General features: G+C 36.8%; 2 protein-coding genes across 4 annotated transcripts in view; both read left to right on the top strand.

Moving 5' to 3' along the window:
- The window catches only part of LOC117489647, a 44,016-nt gene that overhangs the window by 3,668 nt on the left and 22,888 nt on the right, over nucleotides 1–17,460 (top strand). The gene's annotated exons all lie outside the window — the stretch shown is intronic.
- On the top strand, nucleotides 655–15,548 carry LOC117489707. Of its 3 annotated transcripts, XM_034139219.1 has the most exons (12): nucleotides 655–1,550; nucleotides 1,969–1,995; nucleotides 2,905–3,189; nucleotides 3,373–3,663; nucleotides 4,015–4,326; nucleotides 4,820–4,870; nucleotides 5,087–5,146; nucleotides 12,551–12,593; nucleotides 13,782–13,852; nucleotides 14,011–14,109; nucleotides 15,197–15,243; nucleotides 15,330–15,548. In XM_034139219.1, exons 1-12 carry the CDS (start codon nucleotides 1,517–1,519, stop codon nucleotides 15,420–15,422), a joined length of 1,413 nt encoding a protein of 470 aa, XP_033995110.1. In that variant the 5' UTR covers nucleotides 655–1,516; the 3' UTR covers nucleotides 15,423–15,548. The 3 variants fall into 3 exon arrangements, with proteins under 3 accessions (XP_033995110.1, XP_033995111.1, XP_033995112.1); XM_034139220.1 differs by lacking the exon at nucleotides 2,905–3,189; XM_034139221.1 differs by lacking the exons at nucleotides 2,905–3,189; nucleotides 3,373–3,663.

Below are 17,460 nucleotides of genomic sequence, written 5' to 3'. Positions count from 1 at the left end.
ACTTGTTTCTGACCTCACACAGAAACATGGAAGTTGGTAATAGTTGCTTCTTCTTTTGGAGGTGTTATCGTACTGGGACTGGCATTTCTATTTACCAAAACAAAATCTGGTGAGAACTTGATTTGTGTGCGCACTAAAGAATTTGTACTCCCTGCTCTTTGTGTTGTAAAGAATCCAGGCGGAGGATCAGGGGGATTAGGTAATGTTAATTGTGCGTTTTGTGTTATAGATGCCAGTGGATATATGGGAAAACTCAGCAGTGGAGAGGCAACTCAACACTTCTGTATACTTCCAGTCAGTGATCCTGCTGCTAACTCTCACTTTACCTTCCCCCTGTCTTCCTGATAAAGTACTTACCGAGTGGTTATGATGAGACGTACAGCATCGTGACTTATGAACGCAGCAAAATCGGTGAGCTGCTTTTCTTTCTACCAGCTTTAATATTTTAATTTATTTTTCAGTATGAATGAACACAATGGGTGTAAAAAAACATTAATAATTTACATCGTTTCATTACATTTTTTTGATATTTTGTCAATTAGGCAGGACATTGTATAATACAAGAAAATGCTTCAATGTCCCAATTTGGTGTCATGTCTTTTTTCCTTCCTACTAGAATGACAAATGCTAACCACAGCGCCTCAAGAGGAACCAGCTGCATCAGACCACAGAGAGAACGTGTGCAGCATTTTAAAAGCATTTTGAAGTTAAAGAATTGTGTTTCTCAGAGAGATTTGAGATGGGTAAAACTCATTTGGATTTGTGCAGTGAACTGTTGTTATATACTAATACATATACATACATATTAATGTACAGAACACTGATTATACAAACAGGAAATAGAAACTGGAAGCACATCCATGTTAGCCTTCTCCTAATCAATAAGTTAAACATTTTAGCTTTAATATCTATAAAATATTAGACAATTGATAAATGGTCTTAAGGGGTTGAGGTTACAGGGGGACAATACGTTAATCAGTTGTTTGCTTTAGTTTTATTTCAACTGAGAGAGAATGTGTAGAGTGAAAAAGTCCATGGGAAACGTGGGGGCCTTGACTTTACTTCAACAGCAACTAGAACAGAAAACACAGCCTGAGCAGCAACACACTGGAAATATGAAGTGAAATACGGATTTCAGAGTTGTATGTTCAGGACAAAAAAAAAAAAAAAAATCATGTTTGATTCAAGCAGACCATGAACAAGATAAATGTTTCTGTAAAGTTGTGAGCAGCTTGTGAACACATGATGAAAAGACTCTTTCATTTCCTTCTGAAACTGTTAGCTGACACTTTGGTAGACTTGATATAAATATATAACATATTCTACGTATTTAATAAATCGTGTGAAACAACTAGATGCACAGTGTGGGCGTTTCTGTGGCCTGTTTGTCTCATGTCTGATGCTATCTGTGGTTTTCCTGAGAGCAAGTTCTGCAAATTGACACTGAAGTACATCAAAGTTCACATACTCAGAGACACAAGCTTCTTCTATCTGAGAAGTCTTATTGAGCTTCATCATGGCTGGACGTCTGCTGTTCGTCATCCTCATCTGTAAGTTATACCTTCAGGAGAGTTCCTCATTATTAATGTAGACTTTGTCAAACTAATGTAGGTTTAAACTTGATGTAGCGTGGTTTACCTTCTGTTCTTATTGTTTATTTAATGCCTATGTTTTTAATTCTGGTTTGATCTGTAAACTTATCGTGAAACTGTGGTGCAGACTTTAAGAATGAGATCCTATAAAAAATTGTCTATCTTGATCTTTATCTTCATATTCATATCTTTCTTAAGGGTATTAATATGTTATTATAATTATAATTATTATTATTATTATTATTTTTATTATTATTATTATTATTATTATTATTATTATTATTATTATTATTATTATTATTATTATTATTATTATTATTATTATTATTATTATTATGTGGATTCAACTTGTTAAAACATTGTAATTTTCCGGCAGATTCCTTTCACAAGATTCAAACACGAGGTCAGTCTCTGATATATCATCTTAATGTCCACTTGGGCTGTTTTCACTGTAACATATGATAAGATAAGATAGGATGAGCCTCTATGTATTCCCTAGGGGGAAATTCAGTATATGCGATGTTTATTAGTCTGTTAATATTTTGACAAACTTTGCTGTTGTAGAGTATATTTATTTCCTGTCACAATAGCAGACATTGTTTCATGTTACGAGTAAAATAATTAGTATCGCAGTCAAATTGGTTGTCCTGCAATGGTATCCATTGAATTTAATTCCTTTATTGTCATTGAACAGGTACAACGAAATTGAATTGCCCATTAAACATACAAAAGTAACATCTTTATCAGCACAAACAGCAGTGGCCCTTAACATAGGGGGTCGAGTCTTAAGAGAAGAGTTAAAGGTTATCAATAATTATTCTCTGCTTGTCACGAACGAGCTGAGAACCATAATGCAACACACAGGAGACCAGGGAAAGTCGGTAACCAGCTTTATTAAAACTTGTTTCCACAGAAAAGTTCTGGTGTAAGATAAACCGGCAGACAGTAGGCAAAGGGCTGGTCGGGCACAGGCGAGGGTTCCAGGAGTAGGCAAGACGGGAGACGCAGGTACAGGCAGGGTCAGGGAGCAGGCGAGGCAGGCTGGTCAGGGACAGGCAAGGTCGAAACCGGGAGAGCAATCTGGGAGGTAATGCTTGAAAGAACTGCATGCTGTGAAGTACGATCTGGCACTGAGGTGAGAGTGAAGGGGGCCTATATACTAGTGGAGCTGATGGGTGTAACAGAGTGTGAGAGAGAAACAGGGTGTGACTACCAGGTGACTGTGCCATGCCATTATAAAGAAAATCAGAAAGGATTTAAATAAATTAAATGTTCAGGTATTTATATCTGACATATATCCTTATATTTCCAGCTTCTCTTCTACCGACACTGACAGTGAATCCTCCGGTGATCACAGAGACAGACTCAGTCACTCTGCACTGTCAGACTCCACCCTCTCTTTCTGTGTCTCACTGTTATTTCTACACTTTAAGTGGAGGAATTATCAAAGTCTCCTCTTGTCTGAAGACTCTGACAGGAACTGAGCTGCTGAAGATGTCACGGCAGAGTTCACCTGCTCAGGTTCAAGTGAAATGTAATTATTATCGTGACTTGACTCAATCTCCTGAAAGTGATGTATCCTCCATCTTCATTCACAGTGAGTCAACACCGTTAATATTCAATACAACTACAGTAGCATATCTATCCAAAGTAGGAGCACAACGCTTTTTTAGGGTTTCAATAAGAAGGCTCTGCCATTATATATTAAATTATCATCAGCAATGTTTTTAAACAAATGACATATTCAGCTTTTTAACTGAAGTTATCCTTATATTTCCAGATCTTCTTCCACCAACACTGACAGTGAATCCTCCGGTGATCACAGAGACAGACTCAGTCACTCTGCACTGTCAGACTCCACCCTCTCTTTCTGTGTCTCACTGTTATTTCTACACTTTAAGTGGAGGAACTACACTCTTCCCTTGTCTGAAGACTCTGACAGGAACTGAGCTACTGCAGATGTCACAGCAGAGTTCACCTGCTGAGGTTCAAGTGAAATGTTATTACACTGTAAAACATGGAGATGTAAATTATCCATCTCCACACAGTGACCCGTCCTCCATCACCGTATGTGAGTGACGGCTTCACACATTATTTCATAATCTATCATATAATGTTAGTGAAAGATGCAGTATCACATTTCATGATTAAAAGGAAGTGAAAAAAGATTCAACTACTGAACAACTTTCACTCCATTAAAATGCCACCTTTGGGATGAAATGTTTCATTTAGGATATTTACAGTGTGCCAGTAATGACTAATAATTTACATTACAGTGTAACTAACACTTTAATCACATTATGACACACTAAAAATTAATTATCACAAAGCTTTAATGTGAATTGTAAAACATAATGACTGAACTGTGACATTATTACATGAGGATATTGTATTTAATAACTTTTCATTCATCTTTCTTTAGGTCAAAAACCAGAGATCAGTATTCAACATTTTCCTGGTGAAAACGTTCTCTTCACCTGCACTCTGCCTGGATCTGCTGATCGTGATGCAAGATGTAACCTGTACTTTGGAGAAAATAATAATCCAGTCCCAACAACAACCAGCTGGAAGAATAGGGATTCAAAGAATCGGCTGATCTGCCAGTTTACTGTCACAATTGATGACTTTCTAAGACGTGTACATTTTCTTAAAAGACATGATGCCAGCTGTGATTATAGTTTGGGAAATGAAGCCAACTCTTTGTCTCCTCGTAGCGATGGATACAGCTTGACTGGTGAGTCAGAGAAGACACAAAACATCTTAAAGTATTTCTTCATTTATGAGTGTACTGCATGTTGTTTGAAGTGTTTAAATATCTGTGGTGGAAATTCTTGTAATGAACTGGTCAAGGAGTTGTCCTCCTGAGTCTTTAATACTCTTTTGCAAAAGAGGCTCACAGCATACAGAAATAATCTAATAGTTTTCAATAAATGTCACTGTAACTTAACAATGTTAACCTAATGGTGGAACATTCTTTTAGTGGGATCATTAAGTCATTTGGATTTATCATCTGGGGACTATGATTGTCTACAAAATGTAATTGCTAAATATTTCAGTGTGGACCAAATTGGTAAATCATCCAACATCTCGCAGAGCACATACATTGTTCTCTGGTTTAATATTTTTGGAACAGCTCTGTGTTTAAGTCATTGCACAAATAAGAGTAATAAGGTTTTTTTATTGTACACACGAAAATGACAGGCCCAAATCTGTTTCCTTTCCTGCAGATATTGTGGAAAAGGAGCCCTCCAAAATATCAGCTTTTACTACCCCCCCAGGTAAGAGTTCATATCTATCTGATAACATCCAGAACCTACTTACAAAAGACATACAAAAACATGTGTTAGTGTGTTAATGCTCCACATTTATTTAGTTGCCATATTTGACTGTTAACAAACTAAACACATGTTTCTTCTTATTCTCAAGTGATTGCACAAATATAAGTTTTCTGCACATGAAGCGGACAGATGTAAATCCATCTTCTTTTGTTTTAGATATCGTGGAAAAGGACACACACTTGACAAAGACTATGTTGACATCTACTATGACCACAGGCAGGACATGCTTTACATTTGAATAGAAATACAGAAATGATCAAATAAATTCATTTTAATTGAATATCACACTTTAAAAACAGCGTTATCTCAAGGTGCTTCAAGTCGGTGAGAAAAAGTTATCTAAGAAACTTATTTAATAAAACTTCTTTTATAAAATACATAAAAAAACTAGGGAGCTGAGTTTAAAAAAATGTGTCATACTAACTCTAAAACATTTTTGTGAAAGAAAGCTATCAATCAGCACACAGAAAACAATATGCTGCATTATATTGTTAACCCTGACAAAAGACAATATATTCTGTGATTTTAATGTTTGTTTGTTTTTGTGCCTCTCAAGAAACACTCAGTAGTGTGCATCCAGGCCCTGATAAAGATATAACAGGTAGACTAAAGATTCTTATTGTTGTATAAAAATGCCAACATGAATTGCATTGGATGTTTTAAAAGTGTTCGGTCTGTTAATAGGTTCAAGTGTTAGTACGCCTGGTATTAAAGATAGCTCTAACACTGCAGCCCCTCAGAAAACAGCATCAGGTGAGAATACTTATGTGTTTACCACTTAAACTCAGCGATTAAATAATGTTTAAAACCTTATTAACTCAGAAATGTATACTTCAATTCACAGGACCTGTCTTCTTAATTTTGTTATATGACAAGCAAAACTGACACTTATATTGCTTCTCGTTTCAAAGCAGAAATATGGAAGTTTGTAGCAGTTGTGGCTGGATGTGGAGTTACTGTGGGTGTCATCTTGCTGGTTTCTGCAATTCTCTGTAACAACAGAAGAACTGGTGAGAACCTTGTCAATGTGTTTGTCTCATAGTCAGAACATGTTTGTTGTATACGTCTTCAAAGCAAAAGTTCCCTTTAACAGGTTGTCTGATTATAAAACATTTGTAAGCTCTAGAATTGCATTTTCATAAGCATTGCAAGAAAAATGTAGGATTTGTTTAGTATGAGACAACTACTCAAAAGATATACCGGTAAGCTCACATTCTGGTTCAAATCGTCTACAGAGTTACACATTTGAGCTTGGTTCCTAAAAGCCATTCGCAGTTTTTAGGACATTTTTAATGCAGCTTCACACTAAACAGAGATACTAAAATCACTATTGTGTGTTAGTGTGTCTCATCGGGTTGCACAGAACAACCATGCAAGACGTGCATCTCAAAGTAGCACTGAAGCACACTTGGTGGAGACCACCTACACACTGAGACAAAAATAATCTAATGTGCTTAAACCGGACACTCTTTTTCACATGTGGCATGTTGTCTGAGAACATTTCACCTGTATCTTGTCAAGACCATGTCTCCAACCTATATAATCGATGTCACAGGTCGCAAGTCAGGAGCACAACATGTGCATGGCCTCTACAATTCTTTCATTTTCACGGTCAAGCAGCAGCATCCTACACAGGCTGGTTCAAGCTGCACAGCCATTGAGCCACTTCAGACCTTCCTGTCTTCACCACCAGGCCCAAGAGCGGCTCATTTCTGCCTTTCTCTCCCCTGGAGGTGGTGCTCTCAGCATTAAAACATGAGCCATTCACTCTCCTTGAAACCGTTCAGCTGAAATGGCTTTCTCTCAAGTCCTTATTTTTGTTGGCCTTTTTGTCAACCAATACAAAAAGGAAATCTCCCTGAAGACCAAGCATGACAGGCCACCTTACAAAGTGAATATAGATAGTGGAGAGACGAACAATCCAAGTTAGTAGGTACTGTATGTGTGACATATAGAAATGAGCAAAAGTCTTTCAACCACTCTCTTATATTGTGTTTGCTTAAAGATTTATGAAAAGTGAAATGTTGTCAAAGATATGTACAATCATGACGACATTTTATTTATTTTTTGATATACCTTTCTTTTTTTTCTTACTAGCAGGTTCTCAGGAAGTGAAAGGCAGACAGGAGCATCACAATGAGAATGTAAGTCTGACATGAGGGGCAATAAACAATAAGCCATGTATTTAATCATGTACAGTATATCATAGTTGGTGTCTTCCTTATTCCAGATGGAGACATACCATATGTACGCAGCCATCTCGGAGGAGCCAGCCGCATCGGACCTCAAGAGTATAATGTACAGCACCGTGCAGTCACACTGAAACGATACCGTACGGAGAGAGAAGCAGACAGACTAACAACTGTTACTGAAATTAACTTTTTGTACGACGTTCACTGGTATAATGCTGATTGAGTTTTAGAGTTTTTAAACCTTTAAAGCTTTGCAATTTTCAAGTTAAAGTCTATTATGTACAAAGCTCAGCATTTGTTTCAAGCTGCATTTCAATTTAGCTTTTTTTCAGATCAAGATTAAAAAAGTATTTAGTTCAGCTTCTTATCTACAGCAAAGATCACTTCATTCCAATTTTCTTTACTTTGAGACTGTTTTTAACAGGTTTTATTTTATCTGACTATGAACTTTACGTGCAATAAAATGTTTATACAAATATTGTAAAAAGATATGTTGACACTTAATTTGCTTTTTGTTTAAATGTCATTTGTCAATTGCTCTTTATCATAAATGATGGCTGGACCTGAACCATTCTCTGATCTTTCTCATGCACGTTGAGCTTTTCTGAAATGTGTTCTGATTTAAAACAAGAAGAAAGCAACATAAAGGAGTTTAAATTATTTGGCTGTATTAAATTATTCACTTTTAATGTGGGAGATTGTGTAAATCGTCAAATTTACAATGATGAAAAAGGAGAAAGCTATTGATGAGAAGTGTCTTATAATAGCTCATTTTGCTCTATGCACTCTTTTCCCTAAAATGGTAATGACAACAGCAGAGAAGCAACATCAGTCCTGAGAGAGACTTGTGGTGTCTAGACATTTATGTTAAGTTAATTCATTTAGTTCAGTCCTTTTGTCTTTTGCCTTGTCTTGTGAATTCCTGTTTTATTTTGTAGTAACCTTTCCCTCTCGTTTCAGAGCCATTCCTGCCCTTGTGTGCTTTTATTAAATACCTTGTTAATCCTGACCTGTTTCTGGTGTCGTGCGTTTGGGTCCTGAGCCTTGTGACATTCATAACAAGACTGTGTACATTTCATTTTAAATCCAAGCAATATCTTTGGCATTTAACTTTGCCTTCATATGTTCAGGTTAATTTATGTAAAAATAAGCTACATCATTATCTTTATGAGCAGAAATTAGAATGATGTGACGGCTAAATTGAATATATAATTGTATATATTAATAATAGAAACAATAGTTAGGTCTTATATAAAAGAATATAACTTTTATCACGTGTTGCAATGCTACACAACTAAAAACAACTCCTTTAGTGAACACTTGCTTGGTTTTATATAACCACAGCACACACACACACACACACACACACACACACACACACACACACACACACACACACACACACACACACACACACACACACACACACACACACACACACACACAGGAACTTCACAGTGGCTGTTTATCAACCAAACAACACCTACTAATCTTTCTTAAGCACTGTGACTCTTCTGTGGTAGAGACACTCCAAAAATAAAAACCATATAGGTAATTTAAAAAGGATGTGAAGTGTGTGTCTGTGGCCTGTAGTGTTAATTTCGTTGACTAAAACTATGACGAAATATGTTCGTCAACAACCTTTTTTTCCATGACGAAAACGAGACGATGACGAGACGGCACCGACGGCAGTAAACAATAACTGTAACGAAATCATCATGCAATATCGTTGACGAAAAGTGACGAGACGAAAATGTAGTTTACTAAATAAAAACTATGCCAAAATCTCTCTTTACTTTCGTTGACGAAAAATGAGGAGACGAAATATTATTAAAGATAACGTTACATTTCTGAAAGTCAGTTTTTCTCCCAGCAGTTCCATTTCCGGTGCTGCGGCTGGGCAGCAGCTGTGTGTCTGTGCTGCGCGCGGCGGTACATTTGAATTACACCGGGCAGCGGCACAATATCAACTGTCAGGAAGACTCGGGTCTAACTCATGGTCTAACTAACCTTATTTAACAGAAAATAAAATGTCAACAACAGGGCTTGGGAGCAGTGGTCGCACTCGCGTTAACCGAATACCCCCCCATCAGCGCGAGTGAGTGATAAATTGTGCACTCAACGGGTAATAATGGATTATGACAGAAATGTTACGATCCTGTCCGTCAAAATGACTGACAACGAAAAAGTCTAACGCCACCACTGCTTGGGAGAAAGAAACGATGTGATATTTGGGCCCATTTTCGCTACAATGAGGCTGAGAAAAAAAGCGAATGCATTGTTTTATCAGAAGGGAAGCAATGTAGCCTTAACACAGCTGATAAAAACACCACAAACCTGACCAGATACTCTCTGCAAAGCTGCATTCTTAATCATTCAACCTGTGTTTTTCATCAAATAAGGACAAGATATAATCTTATTGTGAAATAAGTTTGACTAAAATGACAAATTATTGGTTTTGGCTAGACTAGTTTGACTGAAATGTTCTATATAATCTGATGACTAAAAAAGACTCAACAGTTTTCATTGACAAAAAGTAGACTAAAATAATTAGTTTTCTTTGACTAAAATAAGACTAAAATGCTCAGACTTTTAGTCGACTAAATCTTGACTAAAATATTTACTGTTTTAGTCGACTAAAATAAGACTAAAATGCTCAGACTTTTAGTCGACTAAATCTTGACTAAATAAAAACAGGATGAAGGTGACTAAATATGACTAAAACTAAAAAGGAAATTTAACACAGGACTAAGACTAAAACTAAATAAAAAAATAGCTGACGAAATTAACACTAGTGGCCTGTATGTTAATGTTATTCACTTCTAAAGCTACCTGTGGCTTTCCTGAGCGTTTTGTTAAATTACACTTGAGACTTTCACACAGTCAGACACACAAGCTTCATGATGGCTGGACGCCTGCTGTTTGTCATCCTCATGTGTAAGTTACACCTCTTATTGATTTATTCAGTATTAATGTAGGCTATTACAAACGTATGCACACAAGCAAATAACGCTTTTTACAATTGCTAACCCACAGGTCAATTGTTTGTTTGGTGGTGGCTTAGTGAGCAAACAGTTCGTAGAGCTTGAAAGCTTCAAAAAGCGATTTATATTTAAGTAAATGTTTAAATGTTATATTTAATATGTGTTCTTGTTGCCTTTGTGGTTGCCCTGTGCTGGGGAGGAAAAAACACTGGCTCAAATGTTATGCTTTTTAAAATGTGTTGAAGTCATTCATTTGTTAACTTTACATCTAGTTACCTTTCTCACTTGCTAATTCTTTTTTCAACAGATTCATTTCAAATGTCTCAAGCACAAGGTCAGTCTCTAATCAAATGTCTTTAATGTCCAGGTTTTTGGGTATTCATTTGACTAATCTTATAAACTATATTTTTCTCCATCAACTTCTTTAAATAATGTTTCCCCATTAGGAATACTTTTATATCAATGTAATTATTCAGTATTTTAAAGCATTTGGTTTCATTGTCTTATTGCAGCTTTTGAGTTATATCATTGAACATATTTCTCGCACGATTTTCAGCTCTTCTTCCACCGACACTGACAATGAATCCTCCGGTGATCACAGAGACAGACTCAGTCACTCTGCACTGTCAGACTCCACCCTCTGTTTCTGTGTCTCAGTGTTATTTTCGCACTGTGAGAGGAAAACCTGCCAAAGTCTTCCCTTGTCGTCAGACTCTGACAGGAACTGAGCTGCTGGAGATGGCACAGAGGAGTTCACCTGCTGAGGTTAACGTGACGTGTTTTTACCTTCACGTGTATCCATCTCCAGAGAGTGATGTCTCCTCCGTCATCATTCGAAGTGAGTTATCACTGTAGCTTTGGATATACAGCTCGGGAAGACATTAAGAGACCACTGCAGCATTATCAGTATCTCTGGTTTTACTATTCATAGGTACAGTATGTGTGTTGAGTGAAATTACATTTTTATTGTATTCTATAAACTACTGACAACATTTCTAAGTGTTGGTATTCAACAGACACTGGAATGGAAAGGCTGCCATATATGTAGAGATTTAAGAAACATTTGGAGGGGTCTCTTCATTTTTCCAGAGCCGTACATTTTCATGTCTTCATACATTATGAGCACAAACATCAAAGTGTCTCTGGACATGGGGTTTGGGTCTTCAAAAGACGAAGAGAAAGAAGAGTTAGAAAAGGCAACTTATTCCATTGTTATCATTAGAACAAATTAAGATTAATGCAGTTTCAGGTTATTTAATCTTTGTATACTTTTCCAGCTCTTCGTCCACCGACACTGACAGTGAATCCTACGGTGATCACAGAGACAAACTCAGTCACTCTGCACTGTCAGACTCCACCCTCTGTTTCTGTGTCTCAGTGTAATTTCTACACTTTAAGTGGAGGAACTAGAGTCTTCTCTTGTCTGGAGACTCTGAAAGGAACTGAGCTGCTGGAGATGGCACAGCAGAGTTCACCTGCTGAGGTTCAAGTGACGTGTTTTTACACTTTAAAGCTTGGAGGGATAAATGATCTATCTCCACACAGTGACACCTCCTCCATCACCGTACACAGTGAGTGACATAGTGTCAGCACAAGAAAAGTGTTGTGGTGTAATATATCATACATGTTTTTGAGAAATTTTGATATACAAATACATATTTAGAAAAAATAGTAACACATGACCGAGCCTATAGGGACATGTGTTATAACCCCAGGTAGGACCTGTGAAGATTTAAAATAGAAATCCATATCACATTTCAAAAGCACTTTCCTTATTTGTTATTTTTGAAAGATAATATATGTTTTATTCAGCAGGTTTGCCTGTTAGCAGTGTTTCCTCTCCTGTGACTCCTCATACATCAGGTAACACCATTTTAGATAATAAGCTTGTCAGTGAAACCAACATTAGGTTATTCTTCTGTTTCTCATTTTTGTCACTCTTTGCAAATAGTTGCAAAGTTCATATCATGTGATATTCTCACTTTTCTCAACACTGAATATATTTACATAAAGTAATTATCCTAAATCTCAGTTGATGCACATAGTGATGGTTGTTCATTGATGACCAAAATACTCTGTGAAGGATGTTTAGTTGCTGTATGTGTAATTAACCTTTCCTCTGTGAAGATTTTATTCCATATTGTTCAAGTAAAATAAAGCTATTATCCATTTATAATACAGCGATAATTGATTGTTGTTTCACCAGGTCGGACTGTTAACACGCCAAGTATTACTGAAAGTTCCTCCTCTTCTCCCCTCACACAAGTGAAACCAACATCAGGTGACATAATGATTCCATGTTTCATACTAACTCTAAAACATTTTTGTGAAAGAAATCTATCAATCAGCACACAGAAAACAATATGCTGCATTATATTTTTAACCCTGACAAAAGACAATATATTCTGTGATTTTAATGTTTTTTTGTTTTTGTGCCTCTCAAGAAACAGTCAGTAGTGTGAATCCAGGACCTGATAAAGATATAACCAGTGGCGACTGGTCATTAGGGGCAGGTGGGGCACAGTCCCACCTAGTGTCAGCAGAAAGTATTACAAATAATGATTACAAAAATGCAAAAAAATAAATAAAAAAATATATAAAATATATTTTAAGATCATGTTTAATCATCTGATTCGTCTGTACATTGCTGTTTTAGTCTGTGTTCTTCTAATTAGTGTGTCTACAGTCACAGTGTGTGCCTATTGAGCTGTTTAGAGCCATGTGGGACAAAACCTGATTATGCCCCTTCCTCTCGCTGTGAAGTCAACGGTGACTGTAAAAACTTCACTGCGCATGCTCAGAGTATTTTGTAATGAAATGTGTGTGGCAAAAAAATAATGACCAGAGGGGCATGGAGCTACCATCCCCACCATACGTCATCTCAAATCATTCAAAGCTGATTGGCTGTAAGTACGTGTGCCGCGAAAAGTGTGCTGTGTGAAGAGGAGACGAGAGAGCTGCAGTGACGCGTCCTAAAACCAGGAAGTAAGCACAAAAAAACAATGAGATTTCTCCAGAGGATTTTAGAAAATAGCTCGAAATAAGATCTGTGGGAAACGTACCTGTTAGATAAATGCACGTTTTGTTCAGCCGGATAACATCCACATGTCTACCCTACTTATATATTTTTTTTATCATAAATCTATGGATTAGATTTATGATAGACTTTTGAAACTACAAGAACATAAGGAGGACTTTTACAAAAAAGTAATAGAAATGTTTGTCCAGAAGGATAGGCAAATGGACTTCATCTTCAAGTCAAGGTAAGACCGCCATTTTATTGAAAATGGGATCTTACTAAGAGAGAACAATTCAATATTTAAATGATAAAATGACATTTTTTGGGTATCCTTTTGTTGAACTGTCTGTTTAAAATTAATCGAAGCATCAGACAAAAAAAGCTTTTGAAAATAATATTATATTTTGGTTTAGGTCAAAATATAATATTTGTAAACCTGAAGAGTCAGTGCCAGTGCCTCACCAGCCATGAACCTCACTGCACATCACTGCACGTCACTGCAGAAGCTTATAGACATCTACGTTTTTTGTGCCCCACCACTTTTGTACATATAAAAACGCCACTGGATATAACAGGTAGACTAAAGATTCTTATTGTTGTATAAAAATGCCAACATGAATTGCATTGGATGTTTTAAAAGTGTTCGGTCTGTTAATAGGTTCAAGTGTTAGTACGCCTGGTATTAAAGATAGCTCTAACACTGCAGCCCCTCAGAAAACAGCATCAGGTGAGAATACTTATGTGTTTACCACTTAAACTCAGCGATTAAATAATGTTTAAAACCTTATTAACTCAGAAATGTATACTTAAATTCACAGGACCTGTCTTCTTGATTTTGTTATATGACAAGCAAAACTGACAGTTATATTGCTTCTCGTTTCAAAGCCGAAATATGGAAGTTTGTAGCAGTTGTGGCTGGATGTGGAGTTACTGTGGGAGTCATCTTGCTGGTTTCTGCAATTCTCTGTAACAACAGAAGAACTGGTGAGAACCTTGTCAATGTGTTTGTCTCATAGTCAGAACATGTTTGTTGTATACATGTCTTCAAAGCAAAAGTTCCCTTTAACAGGTTGTCTGATTATAAAACATTTGTAAGCTCTAGAATTGCATTTCCATAAGCATTGCAAGAAAAATGTAGGATTTGTTTAGTATGAGACAACTACTCAAAATATATACCGGTAAGCTCAATTTCTGGTTCAAACCGTCTACAGAGTTACACATTTGAGCTTGGTTCAAGCCGTTCGCAGTTTTTAGGACATTTTTAATGCAGCTTGCTTCACATTAAACAGAGATACTAAAATCACTATTGTGTGTTAGTGTGTCTCATCGGGTTGCACAGAACCACCATGCAAGACGTGCATCTCAAAGTAGCACTGAAGCACACTTGGTGGAGACCACCTACGCACTGAGACAAAAATAATCTAATGTGCTTAAACCGGACACTCTTTTTCACATGTGGCATGTTGTCTGAGAACATTTCACCTGTATCTTGTCAAGACCAGATATATATAATCGATGTCACAGGTCACAAGTCAGGAGCACAACACGTGCATGGCCTCTACAATTCTTTCATTTCCACGGTCAAGCAGCAGCATCCTACACAGGCTGGTTCAAGCTGCACAGCCATTGAGCCACTTCAGACCTTCCTGTCTTCACCACCAGGCCCAAGAGCGGCTCATGTCTGCCTTTCTCTAGTTCCCCTGGAGGTGGTGCTCTCAGCATTAAAACATGAGCCATTCACTCTCCTTGAAACCGTTCAGCTGAAATGGCTTTCTCTCAAGTCCTTATTTTTGTTGGCCTTTTTGTCAACCAATACAAAAAGGAAATCTCCCTGAAGACCAAGCATGACAGGCCACCTTACAAAGTGAATATAGATAGTGGAGAGACGAACAATCCAAGTTAGTAGGTACTGTATGTGTGACATATAGAAATGTGCAAAAGTCTCTCAACCACTCTCTTATATTGTGTTTGCTTAAAGATTTATGAAAAGTGAAATGTTGTCAAAGAAATGTACAATCATGACAACATTTTATTTATTTTTATATATACCTTTTTTTTTTCTTCTTACTAGCAGGTTCTCAGGAAGTGAAAGGCAGACAGGAGCATCACAATGAGAATGTAAGTCTGACATGAGGGGCAATAAACAATAAGCCATGTATTTAATCATGTACAGTATATCATAGTTGGTGTCTTCCTTATTCCAGATGGAGACATACCATATGTACGCAGCCATCTCGGAGGAGCCGGCCGCATCGGACCTCAAGAGTATAATGTACAGCACCGTGCAGTCACACTGAAACGATACCCTACGGAGAGAGAAGCAGACAGACTAACAACTGTTACTGAAATTAACTTTGTGTATGACGTTCACTGGTATAATGCTGATCGAGTTTTTACAACTATTAAAGCTATGCAATTTTCAAGTTAAAGTCTATTATATACAAAGCTCAGCATTTGTTTCAAGCTGCATTTCAATTTAGCTTTTTTTCAGGTCAAGATTAAAAAAGTATTTAGTTCAGCTTCTTATCTACAGCAAAGATCACTTCAGTCCTACTTTCTTTACTTTGAGGCTGTTTTTAACAGGTTTTATTTTATCTGACAATGAACTTTACGTGCAATAAAATGTTTGACACTTAAAGGTGGGGTAGGTAAGTTTGAGAAACCGGCTCGAGATCGCTAGAATTTGAAAATACACAACCGGAGAAAATCTGCCACTTCCTTATAGAGCCCCTCCTCCAACACACACGAACGTGCACATGACCAATGAGGGCACGAGATAAGTTTGTGCACAGATGGAAGGCAGACAGGCAGGTAGGCCATCCAGTTATTTCAGCCGGGCCGGCTAAAATGATTGGTCGTACTTTTTACAGTACTACGGCTTCCACAGATGACATTTTTTTATGGATTTTTTGTCAAAGCACTTAAGATATTCATTGCTATCGGGATGTTAAGAGCATTCCATGGAATATAACAAAAAGTGTATCTCGAGCCGGTTTCTCAAACTTACCTACCCCACCTTTAATTTGCTTTTTGTTTGAATGTCATTTGTCAATTGCTCTTTATCATAAATGATGGCTGGACCTGAACCATTCTCTGATCTTTCTCATGCACGTTGAGCTTTTCTGAAATGTGTTCTGATTTAAAACAAGAAGAAAGCAAAAATAAAGGAGTTTAAATTATTTGGCTGTATTAAATTATTCACTTTTAATGTGGGAGATTGTGTAAATTAGAGAAGGCTTAGATGAGCGTCAAATTGTTTAGATGAGCGTCGAATTGGTCTGGATTTACAATGATGAAAAAGGAGAAAGCTATTGAGAAGTGTCTTATAATAGCTCATTTTGCTCTATGCACTCTTTTCCCTAAAATGGTAATGACAACAGCAGAGAAGCAACATCAGTCCTGAGAGAGACTGTGTTCAGTTCATTTTGAAATCCAAGCAATATCTTTGGCATTTAACTTTGCCTTCATATGTTCAGGTTAATTTATGTGAAAATAAGTTACATCATTATCTTTATGAGCAGAAATTAGAATTATGTGACGGCTAAATTGAATATATAATTGTATATATTAATAATAGAAACAATAGTTAGGTCTTATATCAAAGAATATAACTTGTATCACGTGTTGCAATGCTACACAACTAAAAACAACTCCTTTAGTGAACACTTGCGTATACTTATTTAGGTTTTATATAACCACAGAAAGTTGAAGCCTGTATGTTAATGTTATTCACTTCTAAAGCTACCTGTGGCTTTCCTGAGCGTTTTGTTAAATTACACTTGAGACTTTCACACAGTCAGACACACAAGCTTCATCATGGCTGGACGCCTGCTGTTTCTCATCCTCATGTGTAAGTTAAACCTCTTATTGATTTATTCAGTATTAATGTAGGCTATTACAAACGTATGCACACAAGCAAATAACGCTTTTTACAATTGCTAACCCACAGGTCAATTGTTTGTTTGGTGGTGGCTTAGTGAGCAAACAGTTCGGAGAGCTTGAAAGCTTCAAAAAGCGATTTATATTTAAGTAAATGTTTAAATGTTATATTTAATATGTGTTCTTGTTGCCTTTGTGGTTGCCCTGTGCTGGGGAGGAAAAAACACTGGCTCAAATGTTATGCTTTTTAAAATGTGTTGAAGTCATTCATTTGTTAACTTTACATCTAGTTACCTTTCTCACTTGCTAATTCTTTTTTCAACAGATTCATTTCAAATGTCTCAAGCACAAGGTCAGTCTCTAATCAAATGTCTTTAATGTCCAGGTTTTGGGGTATTCATTTGACTAATCTTATAAACTATATTTTTCTCCATCAACTTCTTTAAATAATTTTTC

Source organism: Trematomus bernacchii, unplaced genomic scaffold (assembly GCF_902827165.1).
Source record: "Trematomus bernacchii unplaced genomic scaffold, fTreBer1.1, whole genome shotgun sequence".
Classification (NCBI taxonomy): Eukaryota; Metazoa; Chordata; class Actinopteri; order Perciformes; family Nototheniidae; genus Trematomus; species Trematomus bernacchii.
This window is presented reverse-complemented; position numbering and strand designations above follow the sequence as displayed.